This window comes from Mercurialis annua, linkage group LG8 (assembly GCF_937616625.2).
Source record: "Mercurialis annua linkage group LG8, ddMerAnnu1.2, whole genome shotgun sequence".
NCBI classification, from domain to species: domain Eukaryota; kingdom Viridiplantae; phylum Streptophyta; class Magnoliopsida; order Malpighiales; family Euphorbiaceae; genus Mercurialis; species Mercurialis annua.
The window spans coordinates 37,874,797-37,893,067 of NC_065577.1; the positions used below are offsets into that span (position 1 = coordinate 37,874,797).

The 18,271-nt window shown below is 34.9% G+C and overlaps 3 protein-coding genes across 9 annotated transcripts in view; 1 reads left to right on the forward strand and 2 right to left on the reverse strand.

Moving 5' to 3' along the window:
* Positions 1–225: 225 nt before the first annotated feature.
* On the reverse strand, positions 226–5,552 carry LOC130014568 (DEAD-box ATP-dependent RNA helicase 42-like). Of its 4 annotated transcripts, none has more exons than XM_056103928.1 (5): positions 5,332–5,450; positions 4,955–5,084; positions 1,685–4,880; positions 1,091–1,122; positions 226–449 (listed from the first exon to the last, which is right to left on the reverse strand). In XM_056103928.1, the coding sequence occupies exons 2-3, from the start codon at positions 4,982–4,984 to the stop codon at positions 2,109–2,111; spliced, it is 2,802 nt and encodes a 933-aa protein (XP_055959903.1). In that variant the 5' UTR covers positions 4,985–5,084; positions 5,332–5,450; the 3' UTR covers positions 226–449; positions 1,091–1,122; positions 1,685–2,108. The 4 variants fall into 4 exon arrangements, with proteins under 4 accessions (XP_055959903.1, XP_055959901.1, XP_055959902.1 ...); XM_056103926.1 differs by having other exon boundaries at positions 226–518; XM_056103927.1 differs by lacking the exon at positions 226–449 and adding an exon at positions 795–830.
* Positions 226–18,271, reverse strand: part of LOC126660433 (DEAD-box ATP-dependent RNA helicase 42-like) — a 63,588-nt gene continuing 45,542 nt past the window's right edge. The window contains exons 4-5 of one of the 4 annotated variants that reach the window (XM_056103933.1): positions 1,091–1,122; positions 226–449 (exon numbers count right to left, since the gene is read on the reverse strand). The gene's annotated coding sequence lies outside the window, so the exon portion shown is untranslated. Of the gene's footprint in view, positions 519–794; positions 831–851; positions 1,123–18,271 lie in introns of those variants that run through there. The other 3 variants (XM_056103931.1, XM_056103932.1, XM_056103929.1) reach the window with 3 other exon arrangements.
* On the forward strand, positions 5,692–6,416 carry LOC130014976 (uncharacterized). The gene is made up of 2 exons (XM_056104180.1): positions 5,692–6,260; positions 6,392–6,416. Exons 1-2 carry the CDS (start codon positions 5,692–5,694, stop codon positions 6,414–6,416), a joined length of 594 nt encoding a protein of 197 aa, XP_055960155.1.

The window sequence follows — 18,271 nt, forward strand, 5'->3', positions numbered from 1 at the left end:
TTGTGTGTGTGTGTGTGTGTGTGTATATTATATAATTTATCGTGTTTTTGCATCGCCATGTCTATACTCATACAAGTAAAGTTCCGCCTAAATAACGACATTAATATTCAAGAGATATAGTACATGAACTTTAAAATGAATTTCATCTTAATTTTAGGGTCACTTTTGTTCATAATAAATTGACCTAAAATGAATTGATGTTATATAGCCTTCAAAGGTTCAATATTTAGCATAGTTCCACAATGGGATGACAATATTTTGATTGCCTATTGAGAATTCATTTTTTCTATTCCCAACAATAAGTTCACCGAATAATTTACTTTCAGTAACACAATCAATTTTCAATTAAGATCAACAAATATCAAAACCAGATGCCTGAGTGAATCCCTGACCCTGAGGTACGAGGAACTCAATGCTCGCAATACTATCGCAAGCAATAGAGATAACGCCTGAAAGCAGGAAAACGTTGGGCAGCAGTAAGGTCGTGATGTAGCAGAAGGGTCTTTCGAGAAAAACACCTAAAAAAATCAACTAAACTTGAGAAACGACTTGATAATTTTCTTTTCTAATCATTGTAATGAGAAAGGTTAAAATAACAATATGTGCGTTGAACTCTCCAAAACAAATCAAGGAAAAAATTAAGTCTCCTTAACAGAACAAGTTCTTAAAACGAATCCAATAAAAATAAAAAAACATGAACAATTAATACTAATTCTTCAAGCTACCATTTATGGATTTTTGTGCTTAAAGATAAACGGGACATACAATTCCACATACCAGAAGCATCGATATCACCTTCAATCGACTTTTAATTACAACCATCTCAAATCCTAGGGCATAGAACGCAGTGGTTAATCGAACACCTTCTCTCAGTTGTTCATCCAACTTAACAGGTACACAATTGTTAGAAAATACAGCACCATATAAAGCCTTAAAGCCTCTTTCACTTTGTTTTATACAAGTAAATAACAAACAAGAGAGAAAAGGCTATCTAAGCATCGACTATCATAACGTACATTTAGGAGCTCACTACAGAAAAATAGCAGCCGTAGTAGTAGACAATAACATAGCTAATTGAGTAATGCCATACCTCACAGTCGCAGGCATTACCAATTTCGGACCCTGAAAAAAATATAATAAACATCATTAACAGAAAATAATAGAGACACTTTCAGGAAATAAAACTCGGCTTCTTCGAGAAAAATTGGAAGTAGTTATTTCCGTAAAAAGCCAACAAGAAGATCAACTGAGCCTCAAAATACAGACTGAAATGTTATGCCAAAATTTTCATGAAGAGTTGAAAAATACAGTTGCAACTTTTGGCAAGAAGAAAAAATTCAAGCATTTTGAATGACATGCTGCTGTGACACAGCAACAGGCAGCTGATAAAATTCATAAATCTAAATCAGGTCCAACCAGGAACCAGAAAAAGTTGGATCCTAGGCTACCTGGAGGCTAAATTACACTTATGTACATGTAGAGAAAATGGGAACATAAACCATCTATCCTAAAATATGATACCCAACGTATTTTTGATGGGAAAACACAGGATTTTAAATATCCTAGGAGTATATTAGCTTATAAGAAATGACAAATTACATAAGTTGAGTAACTTAAAAGAGATCAAAGTGTGCTAAAACATGCCAAATAGAAAACGTAAATAATGCACAAAGAGCTTGTTCACCTCTCAAGGTCCCAAGAGACAAACTTTCAAGTTGCCATCAGCTAAAAGTTGCAATCTATTGTGTTCGAGCATATCCCAACCGCTACTGTAGCAGAGAGTGTATTGAACATGCGAGCATATCCCAAAATCATCCCTTGGTCCCCATTGGAGAAACAGCAAACAACATAAAAGCCAGGAAAAAGAAAAAAATTATAAGGGGAAGATGGAAGAAAACTGACAAGATAATTAACTAACAAGCAAAAGCAAACAATTAAATAGCTCTAACAACGCACAAAAATAAACAACCCAAAAGCATTCGTAAAAAGTGAGAGAAATATTCAAACCAATTAAAAATTAAGGGCATCAATTATTTGCATACAAAGTAAGAGAAAACCACTAAAGCTACTGATCATGTTCTGTACAGAAACAGCGGCATAACTTACACTTATAGGGAGTATTTTCCAGGAAGTGATAATGCCTGGTTCGCGATGTCTTCCAAAACACATTTAAGCTCTGTTTTAGCCCTCTTAACAGATGTTTCACTAGGACCCTCGATGAACAAGTACAGCTTGCGATCCCCAGAAGCTGGAATATGACCTGGCGGGAAGAACTGTCCCCTGGTAGTGATGGAAGCACCAGTCCATTCAGAAATCGGACCCAATGTTTCCTTGCGGGTAACCTTCCACCGAGCATTTTGTGGGAAATTATTAATCTCGAGCTCTGCTTCATAACGTTCAGGCATGGCATCAGCAAGAATCTTTGCAATGTTATGATGTAAGTTGATGGAAGCAGCAACTGCCTTAGCTACAGCTCCAGGTGTGATATTAATTGTTGGTGTTGCTATGGAAGCAGAGGAAGCAAGGGCATTATTATTATGCTGTGAAACATCACCACCACCTGTCTCACGGACCAAACTGTCATCTTCATCTTCTGAATCGGGCTTCTCTTCGTCATAGCCATATTCCTTTAGTTGTGCTCTCCTTGCTGCTATCATCTTTTCATCCTCCTCTTCATTGAATTTAAAACCACTTCCGCCATAACCGGTTCCATGGGCTTGCTCAAGTCCCTGATTAACTTTTGCCATAAAACCATCAGCAAGAGCTTTCAGGTCTTGCGGAACAACTTGCTCAGAGAGTTGTAATGCTTTTACAAGATCTGGCGCATATCTGGCATCGTCCTCAGAAATAAAAGTGATTGCACAACCTTTGCGACCAGCTCGCCCAGTTCGACCAACACGATGAACATAATCCTCGTAGTGGTTTGGAACATCAAAGTTAATCACCAGTTCAAGCTCCTTCACATCCAAACCTCGGGCAGCAATACTCGTGGCAGTCATCACATTGCAGACGTTCATCTTAAAGTTGGAAATTGCTGACTCGCGATCCATTTGATCCCTAGCACCATGAAAAAGAAGGCATTTAAAGCCATGCTTTAACAAATCCCTATGTAGCAAATTGCATTTCTCCTGTGTCTGAGCGAATATCAAAATCTTACCCTTCACAGACCACTCTTTAAGTAGCTCTAACAGTCTCGAGAACCTCTCAGTTTCTGGCCTTAACTCAACCAACTGGGTAATGTCCTTGTTCACAACGCTCCTCCCACCAACCTGGAATTCCACAGGCTTGTTCAATACTTTACGAGCTAAAATCTCAACCTGCCGAGGGAAAGTTGCAGAAAAGAGTACAGTTTGACGATCCGGTCGAATATTTTGTACAATTCTGGTGATTTGAGGTTCAAAACCCATATCAAACATGCGATCAGCTTCGTCCATAACAAGATATGACACTCTTCGAAGATTTGTAATTTTGCCCCCACTAGTGCAAAGTATGTCTATCATCCTACCTGGGGTACAGACAACAATCTCAGTTCCCCGCTTTAAATCGCTGATCTGTTGAGCAACACCAGAACCTCCATACACTGGTACACATCTAATTCCCAGCGCCTTGGAAAACTTCCTTATGTCACTATGTATCTGTTGAACAAGCTCTCTGGTTGGTGCCATTATAAGTCCAATCGGCCCATCTCCATCTTCCACAGGTGGCTGGTTAACGATATGCCTCAGCATTGGAATCACAAAAGCGAGGGTTTTGCCAGAGCCAGTCTTTGCAATCCCTATGCAGTCTCTCCCACTCATTATAATTGGCAGTGCCTGAGTTTGAACTGCCATAGGCTTCTCATAATTAAGTTTCTTAATTGTCTTCAAAATCTTAGTTATCAATCCAAGTTGGTTCCATGTTTTAACTGGATTTGGAACATCTTTGCCATGTACTTTCAACTCTAACTCTTTTCTATAAGTAGCAACCTCTTCAGAAGTCATCCTTGATATCGCCTTCATTTCTTTATAGAAATTTTTACGAAATGGTCTATAATCAATCTTTGAGTGATCAACAACAGACAACTTTTCAAGTTTTGTTTTCTTGACCCTCTTTATGACTTCATCATCATCTTTCTCAACTAAGTTGCTTTCACTATTTTCAGTGTTACCATTATCTGACTCTGAATCAGAATCCTCACCAGCAATTATTCTCCCCAGTGATTTCTCAGAGCCTTTCTTCAGCTTCATTCCATTACTTAGCTTCTCGACTTCTGGTAAGATGGACTTTATGTAAGCATCTAATGAATCAATAATATCGTCATCCTCCATAGCATCATTAGGACTAATTGAAGTTCCAGCTTCTTCATCATCAGAATCTCCTTCGAGAGTCCAAGTTTTACCTGCCTGTGGTTCATCATTATTTAATACTTCCCCATGTTTTTCTTTCTCAGATTCTTCTTTTTTTCTCTTCAGCTCTTGCCACTCCTGTACTCGTCTTCTCCTCTTCTCCATTTCTTCATCCAATTTTTTCTGTTTATCCTCCAATTCCTCTCGGGTTTTCTTCTCTTTGTTAGCAGAGTCATCCTCTCGGGTTTTCTTCTCTTTACTGCTCTGCACACAAGTTCTCTCCCTGTAGTCGTCCTCATCTCTCTTATGACGTTTTTTGTCATTCTCCCTAGAATCATCTTCACCATTATCATCGCTTCTAAGCTCTCTATGGTTCTCCTTCTCCTGCTCACGTTCTCTTTTCTCCATCTCCCTACGTCTCTCCCTCTCACGCCCCTTCTTCCCCAAATCTTCGTCTCCTTTCTCCACCGTATCTTCCCGTTCTCTCTTCCTGCCCTTACTCCTTTCTCTTTCATCGCCCAAGCACCTTCTATCCCTTAGCTTCTCTTTCTCCTTCTGTATTTCATTCACATATTCAGCAATAGCAATAACAGCATCGTCATAATCATAATCATAATCATAATCACTACCTTTCTCTCTACCAGAACCGCGGCTTCCATGGTATCTCTTCTTCCTCTCCCGCGTATCGCGCTCACGGTGGCTCCTTATCGTCTCCTCCTTCCTGGATTTACACTTCACATAGTCCATCGCTAATTATATCTGCCGAATTAGAAAAACAGACAAAACATTAGAAAATCAATCATCGAAACAATTACATCTGTTAAAATCACAAAAATATTAATCATTGGAACAATTACGAATTAAAATCAATATGACTGAAGGGACAAAATTCAATCTCTGCTTTAAACGCAATTTTTTTTTTCAAATCTCAAATTAAATACCGTCGATATAAAATCAACGGAGACAGCAAAATAATAATGGGAATTAGCAAATCAGAGATTAATACCTGATTAGCGCCGGTACTGATGTAATTACGTCGAGGCAGAACGTAGAACTAGGGTTTCTTTATGACAGAAATTTGATCGGAAAAAATTAAAGTATGTGAGATTACCACCAATAATTTAAAAATGTAGTGTATTTATAGTCTACAAATAAAACAAAATAACTTCCAAAAAAGATTAGGATTCAGAAAAGGATTTGGATTAGGATTCATTTAAAACAAAATTAGAATTCAGAAATGGATTAGGATTAGGATTAGGATTAGGATTAAAATTCTAATTCCTCGTAAGGTTAAGTAAAATATATAAAAAAGGAAATGAAATAATAATTAAGGTAAGTTGTAATTGTTTCTTTTAAGTAAAAAATTATGAGGGATCAATGGTTTCAGACTTCAGCTAAAAACCATTATCAGTTTTGTTTCTTGGCAATCAGAATTTGGAAAGAAAAACTGCCTCCACGCATTCAGTTCTTTATTTGGCTGTTGGCTCGCGACAGAATTTCATCGAATGATGCTTTAGTTCGGAGAGGAGTTTTGAATTATAATCAATTGGCTTGCTCCTATTGTGCGAAGGTCGAATCAAACATCCACATAGTCTTACATTGTAGCTTTGCATGGAGGTTTTGGTCACTGCTTCTCAATAAATGTAATGTTATATGGGTCACTCCTTTATCATTACAAGATTTTTATACTCAGTGGATCTCTTTATCGGCGGGAAGATATCGGAATCTTTGGAAGCTATTTTGGTTTTTTGGTACTTGGAATTTGTGGAAAGCGAGGAATAGACGGGTTTTTCAGGACGAGATGGAAGACGTTCACTCCTTAGTCTTCTTAAGTATTTGCAAAGCGGTAGATTTCTATAGAGTTCATTTTCATGATTTTCCGTTTTCTGGAAACGGTGTCTTTCGATGTATAGATTTCTTCTGTAATAACTCCTAGTTTGTTTGTTTTGGCTCTTTTGCCATTCACAATTTGTGGATGAGCTAATACACCTATCATTTATCAAAAAAAAAAAGTAAAAAATTGATTAAAATTGAATTCTCTATATGTGAATAATGTAACTTTTCAGCTATGGTCATTCTATGATTTCTTGAAATTTTATTTAGGAATATGGCTTAAGGTCTGAAAAACTACCGACCTTTCAATTTTTTTCAATTGCACCCTCACCTTATAATTTCTTCAATAGCATCTTATTTCGTATTTTTGGCTTTTAATAGCACCCCGACCTTGTAAAACAGTCAATTTTACCCTATTTTGTATTTTTGACTTTCAATAGCATCATAAATCATCAAATTAAGCTCATTTATCGATGACTTATTTGAAATTTTTTTTAAGTTAAAGGACTTGTTTAAAAGTGTCTAAGTAGAAAAAAGTATGATTTCACCTTTAAATTTAGTTTTTTTGAAAATTTTTATCTTTATAGTAATCAAATCATCTAATTTTTTTAATTTAAAGTGTTATTGAAAGCCAAAAATACAAAATAGAGTGCTATTGAAAAAATTACAAGGTGAGGGTGCTATTGAAAAAAATTTGAAAGGTCAGTAGTTTTTCAGACTTTAAGCCTAGGAATATCATATCAACATATTATATCAAAAATTATTTAATCTTTATATACAAATTTTATACAACATAAAAATTGATTTACGGTTAATTTAAATTAAATTAAACAAACTTAAATTCATTTTATAATAAATATTATTGCTTAAAATAAAAAATATAAATCTCATATAAATTAAATTTGTTAATTAGAAATCAATGACCATTTTCTTTTGAATTCATAAAAAATAGGGCTAATTCTATAACAAAACACGACTTTTATACCTAATTTCATTTTAAACAAGATTTTTAAAAATTGGCATATAAAATTACAACTTTCTTCTTTCAAATTCATCACCAAATTAAAATCCAGCGGTATTTTTTTATACCATCCAAAAAATAACCAAATTATAAAATCGACATCAAATCTTATTCTCTTTTAATTAGAGTATTGCAGGATTAAGAGTTTTTGGTCAGAAAAAATACACAGAGTTTTACTTTTGTGATAAATTTGAAAATGAATGAAAATCGTGATTTTATATGTCAACTTTTAAAATTAGTGTTTAAAAATGAAACTAAATGTAAAGATTGTGATTTTTTATTTAATTAATCCAAAAAAATATAAAGAAAAATATTTTCATGAGTAATTTGAAAATAATAATGAATAAAATTAAGAAATTTTAAGGTAGTAATTAATTTATACAAATTTATATATAATGTCAAAAACATTGCAACCAACTAATACTATCTTATTAGAAAAAAATACCAAATTATGAGTACAAAAGCAATTTATCAGTCCCCTCATCTATCAAGATGATATTACAGCAAACTATTTTGTTTACTGAGTAATGAAATAAGATATCCCATGCTTCTGCAATGCTCATGCACTACCTATCATTAAAGCAAAATAATAAAAACTGAAATGAAAAACATCGAAACGGAAAATAGCAAAGCAACATTTTATAAGAACAACTCATCGGAATATAGGATTTGGAGATTTTTCGTGCAATATAGCTCAAGCAAATGGAATATCTAATTTTCCGGTCAGTGTTTTTTGGATAGATGAACATTTGTCAATATTCGTGTTTATATTGTTCACTTGAAACACGAATACATATTCATATTCATTTCGACTGTACACCAATCCATTGGATTCTTGTATCCCTCTATATACTAAAACATGTATCACATTTTTCTGCAGATATTATATAAAAACAAGAGAAGAAGGTTGGCCTACATGGACGAAACTCGAATACAAAGTACAATTGTCTTATTTCCTTCCATATTTAGAACTATTGCTTAATTTGTACTGTTTAGAGCCTCTGCCTCTCTCACTACCATAGAAGTCCTGAACTTCTTTCAAGACTCCGATGACCTCTTCGATATCTGGCCTGATCTTCAGGTCCACCGAAACACATTTTAATGCAAGTTGAGCAACTTTTATCACATTGGTTGTCGCATGTTTGCCTGAAATGGCAGGATTTACAATTTGGGAAAACATGTCTTTGCGTCCACGGAGGTTCCTTGCCCAAGTACCTAAATTTTGTTCTTCGGGTGGCCGATTTCTCTCCATAACTCGCCTCCAGAGATCATTTCGAGGAGAACAATCCCAAAATTGTATACATCACACTTTTTACTAAGATGACCTATGTGAGAAGGAAATACAGTATGTGAGAAGCAGATAGATGAAACTAGCACGAAATATTAATGGCCAAATTTTGTAAAAAGGTCAAATTTTTCACAAAAGTTTCATAAAAATCCTGACCTTTCAATTTTGTCGATTTTGGCCAAAAACTGATTATTTGGTTTCACAAAAGTCCCGACCTTTCAATTTTGTCGATTTTGGCCAAAAATTGACTATTTGGTTTCACAAAAATCTCGACCTTTCAATATTTGGCATGCCACATAAGCGTCACATAGGCTCCACATAGGCAAATTGCAATCAAATTGAGAGTTGGCTACAATTGAAACCAAATAATTTGTTTTTGGCCAAAATCGACAAAATTGAAAGGTCGGGACTTTTGTTGAATTTTTTTTTTAAGTAAAAAAAATTGATTGAAATTAAATTCTCTATATGTGAATAATGTAACTTTTCAGCTATGGTCATTCTATGATTTCTTGAAATTTTATTTAGGAATATCATATCAACATATTATATCACAAATTATTTAGTCTTTATATACAAATTTCATACAACATAAAAATTGATTTACAGTTAATTTAATTTAAATTTAAAAGTTAAATTCATTTTAAAATAAATATTATTACTTAAATAAAAAAATATAAATCTCATATAAATTAAATTTGTTAATTAGAAATCAATAACCATTTTCTTTTGAATTCATAAAAATAGGGCTAATTCTATAACAAAACACGACTTTTAGACCTAATTTCATTATAAACAAGATTTTTAAAAGTTGACGTATAAAATTACAAATTTTTTTTTCCAGATCCATCACCGAATTAAAATCCAGCGGTTTTTTTTTAAACCATCAAAAAAATACACAAATTATAAAATCGACATCAAATCTTATTCTCTTTCAATTAGCGTATGCAGGATTAAGAATTTTTAGTCAGAAAAAATACACCAAGTTTTACTTTCGTGATAAATTGAAAACGAATGAAAAATCGTGATTTCATATATCAACTTTTAAAAATCTTGTTAAAAAATGAAACTAGATGTAAAGATTGTGGTTTTTTATTTAATTATTTCCAAAAAAATATAAAGAAAAATATTTTCATGAGTAGTACTTTGAAATAATAATGAAAAAATTAACAAATTTTAAAATAGTAATTGATTTATAAAAAATTATATATAATGTCAAAAACATTGCAACCAACTAAAACTATCGTATTAGGAAAAAAATACCAAATTATGAGTACAAAAACAATTTATCAGTCCCCTCATCTATCAAGGTGATATTACAGCAAACTGTTTTGTTTACTGAGTAATGTAGGATATTAAACTTCCCAGGTCATCAAGTCTCAAGAAATTTTAAAAAGGTCACTAAAGTCAATTTTCTTACAAAGTGGTCATTGAACTATACATTTTATTACAAAAATATTTCTATTGTTATGAAAAAAACACTAAACTTTTTGTGAACTACAAAAAAATCATTGTATCATTCCTTTTATTACAAAAAGGTCATTGAATTATGTTCCTTTTTGTAATTTTGGCTTGCCACGTAAGCAAAAATGTTAGGTTTTTACGTCGTTTTATATGGGTGAACCCTTTTGTAGTAAAATGTATAGTTCAGTGACCATTTTGTAAGAAAATTGACTTTAGTGACTTTTTTGAGATTTCCTGAGACTTGAGTGACCCAAGGAGTTTAATATCCGAGTAATGTAATAAGATACCCCATGCTTCTGCAATGCTCATGCACTATATATGTATCACGAAAACTAAATAATAAAACCTGAAATGAAAAACATCGAAACGAAAAATAGCAAAGCAACATTTTCAAAGAATAACTCGCCAGAATATAGTATTTGGAAAATTTCCGTGCAATATAGCTCAAGGAAATGGAATATCTGATTTTCCTGTTAGTTTTTTTGATAGATGATCAACATTCGTGTTTATAATGTTCACTTGAAACACGAATTCAAATTCACATTCATTTCGAGTGTACACCGATCCAAATGGATTCTTGTATCCCTTTATATACTAAAGCATGTATCACATATGTTCTGCAGATATTATATAGAAACAGGAGAAGAAGATGGCCCATGTGGATGAAACTCGAATTCAAAAACTTCATTTGCCTTGTCACCTGTGGAATTATTGCTTAATTTGTAAGGTTTAGAGCTTCTGCTTCTCTCTCTACCATGGAAGTCCTGAACTTCTTCCAAGACTCTGACGACTTCTTCGATATCTGGCCTGAGCTCTGGTTCCTCTGAAACACATTTTAATGTAAGTTTAGTAACTTTTATCACATTCTTTGTGGCATGCTGGCCTAAAATGGCAGGATTTACAATTTGGGAAAACACGTCCTTGCGTCCACGGACGTCCCTTGCCCAAGTGGCTAAATGTTCGGGTAGCCGGTATCTCTGCATAGCTCGCCTGCCAGAGATCATTTCGAAGAGAACAATCCCAAAACTGTATACATCACACTTTTTATTAAGATGACCTATGAGAGAAGAAAATAAAGTATGTGAGAAGGAAATAGAGTATGAAACTAGCATGAAACCTTAATCGTTATCTACGTAGCACAGAAACAAAGACATACAAACAGAAAATACCGAAATGAATTGACATACTTCACAGGAATATGTTATATCTAGAGAGTTTTAGAGTTTTATAAGCATTTTCAAAAATGAAATGAAACTCCAAAACATTGGAGTTAAAAAGTTTCGGGCAACATCTCGTAATTGCACAATATGGAAGACTATTTGGATTATTCTATTCTTTAAACAAGACAAGAAATGCCCATATGTGGAGTACAGAAATATACCAAACCAAAGACATACCTGTTCTAATATATTCAGGTGCAGTATAATCATGCCCACCGCCCTTGTGGAAATATGGATTTTACTGCATGCTGGCCTGTAATACCCCAAAATATTTAAGTATTTAATTGGACCACGTGTCCAGTGTTAAGTCGCTAGAATGGCGATATCAGAAAGATTTCCGAGAAATTAGGATAAATATTAAATTTTAGCAGGACGGACTCGAAAGGATTATTGTGAAAGATTTAATATTATATTTCAGTTCTAAAAGTTGGAATTAGAATTGGAAAAGAAAAATACTAAGAAAGTTGCAAAATTAAGTACAGGGACTAAAATGGTAATTTAACCATATAAAACCCGAAGGGATATTATTTCGCCAAGGTCCGCGAAATGTTTTATAGTATATGTGGTAAAAAATTTGGGTCAATCGGAGACTTTTTAAAATTTGGACGCGGATGCGTTTTGGGCTAAATTGTCACTTTTGAGAAGTTTAAGGGCTAAAGTGTAAATTAGCCAATTAAGTCTCGAGAATAGTAATTAAAAGATTTTGACGGAAAATAATAATAATATTGAGTTAATATTATTTATATGAATATAAATAATACGTATCGACTCGATTTAAAAGGATAATTTAACCGTTTGGTTAAATTAGGAAGTTTAAAAGAGAAATGGTTTAAGTTAAAGAGATGAAGGATCAAAATGGACAATTAGCCAAGATATATTTGATAACTTTCCTTAAGAGTAAGGAAAGGGAGTGATGATCAGAGGAAGCGAAAGTTACAGAAGCTTTCGACGATCGATTACGATCCGTCGCCGTTTCGCCGTTTCTCGCTCAAATCGCGAGTTCTTTATATCGATTCATTCAGAATTCGATTCTCTATCATCCCTAAGCTTCAAATCAAGGTAAGTTTGACGTTTTTATTATGAGAATTGATAAATAAAGGTTAATTCGTTTTAACGAATTAAACGAATCGTAATCGCGTTTCTATTGGCGTTTTTGAGGATATTTGAGATGGTTATTAATGGAAATCGTGCTAGAATCGACTTTGGATGTTTAAGCACGTCGGAATTGGCCCGGGGAATGAACCCCGGGGCTGCACATTGGCAGCCGTATGCTGCACGAACGTGCAGTACACGTTCGTGTAGCATACTGCACGAACGTGCAGTACACGTTCGTGTAGCATACTGCACGAACGTGCAGTACACGTTCGTGTAGCAGACTGCACGAACGTGCAGTACACGTTCGTGTAGCAGACTGCACGAACGTGCAGTACACGTTCGTGTAGCAGACTGCACGAACGTGCAGTACACGTTCGTGTAGCAGACTGCACGAACGTGCAGCACACGTTCGTGTAGGACACTACACGAACGTGGAGCACACGAACGTGCAGTCCTTCGCCGAGTGAGGAATCCTGATTTGGGCTTTCTGAGCCCTGACGCGACGCAGAAACTCGATTTCAAACAATTTCAAGTCGTGTAATCAATCGTGATTCGATTGAATATCAAAACGTAAACTAGGACGTTTAAAAGAGAAGTGTGATTAAGAGATTATCAAAGTTAAGAATCGTATTTGAAATACGATTATGTTAACCTAAGTTTATAACTTAGGATTTTGATACTAAGTCAACGTTTATGGATTAAACGTATAGGTAACTCGATTAAGTAGCTGACGTACCGACAAGCTACCAAGCCATTTAGCTGGAGAGGGCACGTGATTGGACAACGCATGGACCTTACGCTTGCGGGATTATAATAATGCAGTTTTGGATAGCGGTCACTGTGAGTGGCAATTTACTTTCGCGTATTATTAGTATAAAAGTTATCTTCATATATATACGTATATTGTTTATACGCATCGCATTACCTATAATTGATTGAAATGTTATATGTTTACTTAATTTCTATATACGAGAACTAGTATGCGATCCGAAGAAACTAGCTACCTATTGGGTGTCAATAGACTGTGTGATCACCAGTATCGAGTCAGTCTAGTATGTTTGCATTGAGAAATGACTTGACACAGCTGGGAGCTAATGATGAATATGAAACTTACGATTGAGTTATGATTTAGATACGCAGAGTGAACTCGGCTACGGTGTAGTCTGGAAGTCCCCATATCTAGTGGCTGGGCCACCAGCGAGTTGGACTCACAATTGATAATTACGATTGGGTTGAATGATATATGATTATTCGAGAGATGTGTCGCATGCTAGGACATTAGTTTCGTACGGATCAAATACCTGTTTACATGTTTTATATTATTGTTTTCTTAAGATGCGATGTTATATTTTTATATTAATACTGTTAGTAACTTGCAAGCTCACTCAGTATTTTCCAAAATACTGACCCCCTCACAGTGTTTCCTTTCAGGTGACCGGAGTCGGATCAGACAGACCATCTCCTTTGTGTCGGCAGCCTTTTGGCCTACGCAAAGTACGGGTTTTTATAGAGCTGCAGTAGTCAGTAGGTGTCAGTATAAGGTGTATGATTCAATTTCAAACGGTATTTGAAAAATAAACTCTGATATAGTTTTATAAATAAGTTGTTTATAAAGATGGCGTTTTATCCGTTTGAATTGTGTACCAATTGCCTTAAGAGGAATTGGTTATGTTTGTGATCAGAAACAGGGCGGTGCTGGATATGAGATATCGCTCGGTAAGACCCTGGTTTCTAAGAATTTGTTCGCGAATGTTTTCAGAAAAGAAATACGATGTTTTAATAAATGTATTATATATAGTAATATGTTTTAATCGCGAAAAATTTATAACGGTTTTAGGCTTGCTACGGGTTTCGGAGCAACCACTCCCATTCCCTAGCGCCGGTCTCGGCTCAATAATTTGGGTCGTGACAATTGTGGTATCAGAGCAGTTGGTCCAGTTACCTCTGCTAATGAGAGTTTTGTCAGTTAAGTGACCTAGGAACTACTGCAGCTATAGAGTTGAGTTCTGTCTGATCCAAGTAGTTTGCATTGTTGTTTTGTGATAAGTATGATTTATTGGTATGTGAAGTGCTTGTTTGTTTGTTGTGACATACGTATATGAGATACACGTGTATATTTTGTTTTCGATAGGATATGCATATGCGACATGCATATCCAGATGGAATCTCGGGGAGATGCAATGCCCCCTATGACTAGAATATAGTCGATGTTACTATGACTCGATGGTAACACGTATGTGGTTGGCATTGAATAACGCCAATATGCTGTCGAATTCGATCGATCGAAGTGTCAAAAAGGAGAATGAAGAGAAAAATGCAAAGTTACAAAAGTTGAAGAACTTTTCAGATACAGAGTTTTAAGGTCTAGAGAGCTTACAAAACTTAAACTTTATAACCTTCTAAAGTTGTTTTGTTTAAACGATTTTGAAAGCATAATTGTGCCTAGACCCGTGATAGTCATTGTATATAAATGCCACGACATCGATAGAAGTGCATCACTACATACATTGCTAATGAAAAGAACAATAAATGAATACATGCATTAGTAGTACATGCATCATATGCATTATGCTCAGACGAAAAGGTGAGCTGTGGCAACTCTTTGGGGATGAGAGACGTCATCACCCTAGTGCACAATTTTGCTAAGATTTGAATGAAATTTTGATTTAAATTTCGAAACGAGATGTTTTATGTGAAAGAGTTTTTAAAAGAGTTTTGTTTTTACGTAAGTATACCTAGACCAGAACTCTGTGACGGAAGTGAAGTGCTCGCGAGAAAGCTACAATCGAGGCCACGAAATGGATGAATACGTATAGTTGCGAGAACATAGGAGTTATGCTTCTAGAATACGAACTTAGTTTCGAGTTAACGAGCTAGAATATAGCTAAAAATCGCAGATGTATTGGAAAGTGATGCGTACCAAATTAGTGGTAAGCTAGAAAGTAAGTATCTCTTTGACAGGTCGTCAAAGATATTAAACTACGATATAAGGGAAGAAGTATATAAGAAGGATGAAGTCTATATACGAGAAGCGAATGGTAAAACGTATGTGAGTAGCAAAATGTAACTAATCGAACGATGAACTGGGATGTTCCTATCTTTAAACGAAGTGACTAGAGCATCATGCTACCACACCATAGAAGTAAGAAAGAGGATAGTCGAGCATAGAAATAGACTCACAGTTTGCACCTTGAAGATAGAAGATTACCCTTATGAAAGGATAATGTGAATATTGCGTAATATTAGAAAGTCGTCAGGTTTAATAAGATCGTGACAACTCTTTATTGAACCGTTGGATCAAGTTGTCACTGGAACACGATGTCCCTAAGACGGTGACCTAAGTGTTAACCATTACGATCGACAACCCGAGAACGTGAAGTAGATTTCATAAGAATATCGATAATGGATATATGTCGATAAAGTGACGAGCCAAGTAGACGAGTGACCAGAATATGAAGTACGGAGCATGGAATTGGACCAATTAAGTATAGCTAACATCAAGTCCGCATAGAATGTAGTGATTTGAGAAGTATGATAAGAAAGATCAAGAGGTAAATGACAAGAGTTGCAATGAGTGAGTTAGAAGTTAAAACTTCTATTACTAGTTTACAATTATAAAGTGGATGAAAAGATTAGGACAAGTATAAGTGTGAATGATGTACGCGAAGCACGGGATCTTAAGTTTTAAGTTCGACTAATAAGGAGTAGAGTGCATGGTGCGATTGATGTGAAAGATTAATAGTAGTCCTTGAAGGGTTAGGGTGCAATATATAGCATCGAACGTATTTGACACATAGATGAATCTTCGTGTATCGAGATAAGTGAAAGGATGTGAAGAAGAGACTCAATAACAAACTTGAGCTACATATATTGGATCAGTCGAAATATGACATGAGAGATGAAAGTAAGATACCTATGAGAAGGTATAAGAACTCGAACAAAGAAATTAGTTACGAAAATCGATATAGAGAAAAATTTGCTTGGGTACGTTGTAAGAAACTTGATAAGAATGATCGAGGAAAGGAAAAGACAAAGTTACACGGAAAATTAACGAGAGGATCCACTAGATTGGACTCTATGTAGTTACAGACACATAACAATAAAAAGAAATAAAGATGACTCGAACATAGGATCGGCTTCACAAACAGTCAAGGTGTTAGTAAAAGTACGATAAGACGCAAGTAATCAAGAACGTACCATGTCAAGGAATTCAGATGAAATAGGCTACGATCACCACTCATGCTCGAGGTTGTGAATGTTAAAAGAAGAAGATCGAGTAAGTCCCTGCAGGGAAAGCAAAGACATTATAAGGATGCATCGTGAGAAACATCTCATTGATAACCATCGATAACTACGATAGCAAAGGATGAAATTGTATAAGGTAAGCATATAAGACCTACGGGGAAGATGGATAATGAGATTAAGTTCCCAGCCCCAAAATAAATATCAATTAAATGATGGTAAGAGTAATGCGAAAAAGACTACGTAAGGAGTGAAGTACAAGTCATTTGAGTGTTTACATCACTCAACAAGGAACGATGATAGGATTAGATATATTGGACAAATGTAAGGAGTTAAGAACGAAAAGTCGTAAATGCGAGCGAATGGGTTGTCTGCATCAGTCGATAACGAATGAAGAAATTGAGCGACGAATATTATTATCTTTAGTGAAAAGACATCATTAAGACAAACTATCATTGGACTTCAGTCATAAACTGAAAGTTCAATTACAAGGACAAGAGCCTATAGTATTGCATGTTAAACAAAGAACAGATGAAAGAGTCATGTATATAAGATCAAAGCGAAAAGATTAAAGATGAGGGATCACAAGGCATCAAAATACACCTGACATCACGATAAGAGGAAGGCAGTAACATGAAGATCGTCAATGACGAATGACGTATGGTACAAGAAGCAGAGAGCTGGAATGATAATTCCACGCACTTATAAGCGTGGTGAAGTGAACACGGTGTACTTATTATGAAGAGAGTTCAAGAGGTTAATGGTTTAAGATAAGTTAAAAAAAAAAAGTGTATGAAAATTCGAGGACGAATTTTTATAAGGAGGGAAGAATGTAATACCCCAAAATATTTAAGTATTTAATTGGACCACGTGTCCAGTGTTAAGTCGCTAGAATGGCGATATCAGAAAGATTTCCGAGAAATTAGGATAAATATTAAATTTTAGCAGGACGGACTCGAAAGGATTATTGTGAAAGATTTAATATTATATTTCAGTTCTAAAAGTTGGAATTAGAATTGGAAAAGAAAAATACTAAGAAAGTTGCAAAATTAAGTACAGGGACTAAAATGGTAATTTAACCATATAAAACCCGAAGGGATATTATTTCGCCAAGGTCCGCGAAATGTTTTATAGTATATGTGGTAAAAATTTTGGGTCAATCGGAGACTTTTTAAAATTTGGACGCGGATGCGTTTTGGGCTAAATTGTCACTTTTGAGAAGTTTAAGGGCTAAAGTGTAAATTAGCCAATTAAGTCTCGAGAATAGTAATTAAAAGATTTTGACGGAAAATAATAATAATATTGAGTTAATATTATTTATATGAATATAAATAATACGTATCGACTCGATTTAAAAGGATAATTTAACCATTTGGTTAAATTAGGAAGTTTAAAAGAGAAATGGTTTAAGTTAAAGAGATGAAGGATCAAAATGGACAATTAGCCAAGATATATATGATAACTTTCCTTAAGAGTAAGGAAAGGGAGTGATGATCAGAGGAAGCGAAAGTTACAGAAGCTTTCGACGATCGATTACGATCCGTCGCCGTTTCGCCGTTTCTCGCTCAAATCGCGAGTTCTTTATATCGATTCGTTCAGAATTCGATTCTCTATCATCGCTAAGCTTCAAATCAAGGTAAGTTTGACGTTTTTATTATGAGAATTGATAAATAAAGGTTAATTCGTTTTAACGAATTAAACGAATCGTAATCGCGTTTCTATTGGCGTTTTTGAGGATATTTGAGATGGTTATTAATGGAAATCGTGCTAGAATCGACTTTGGATG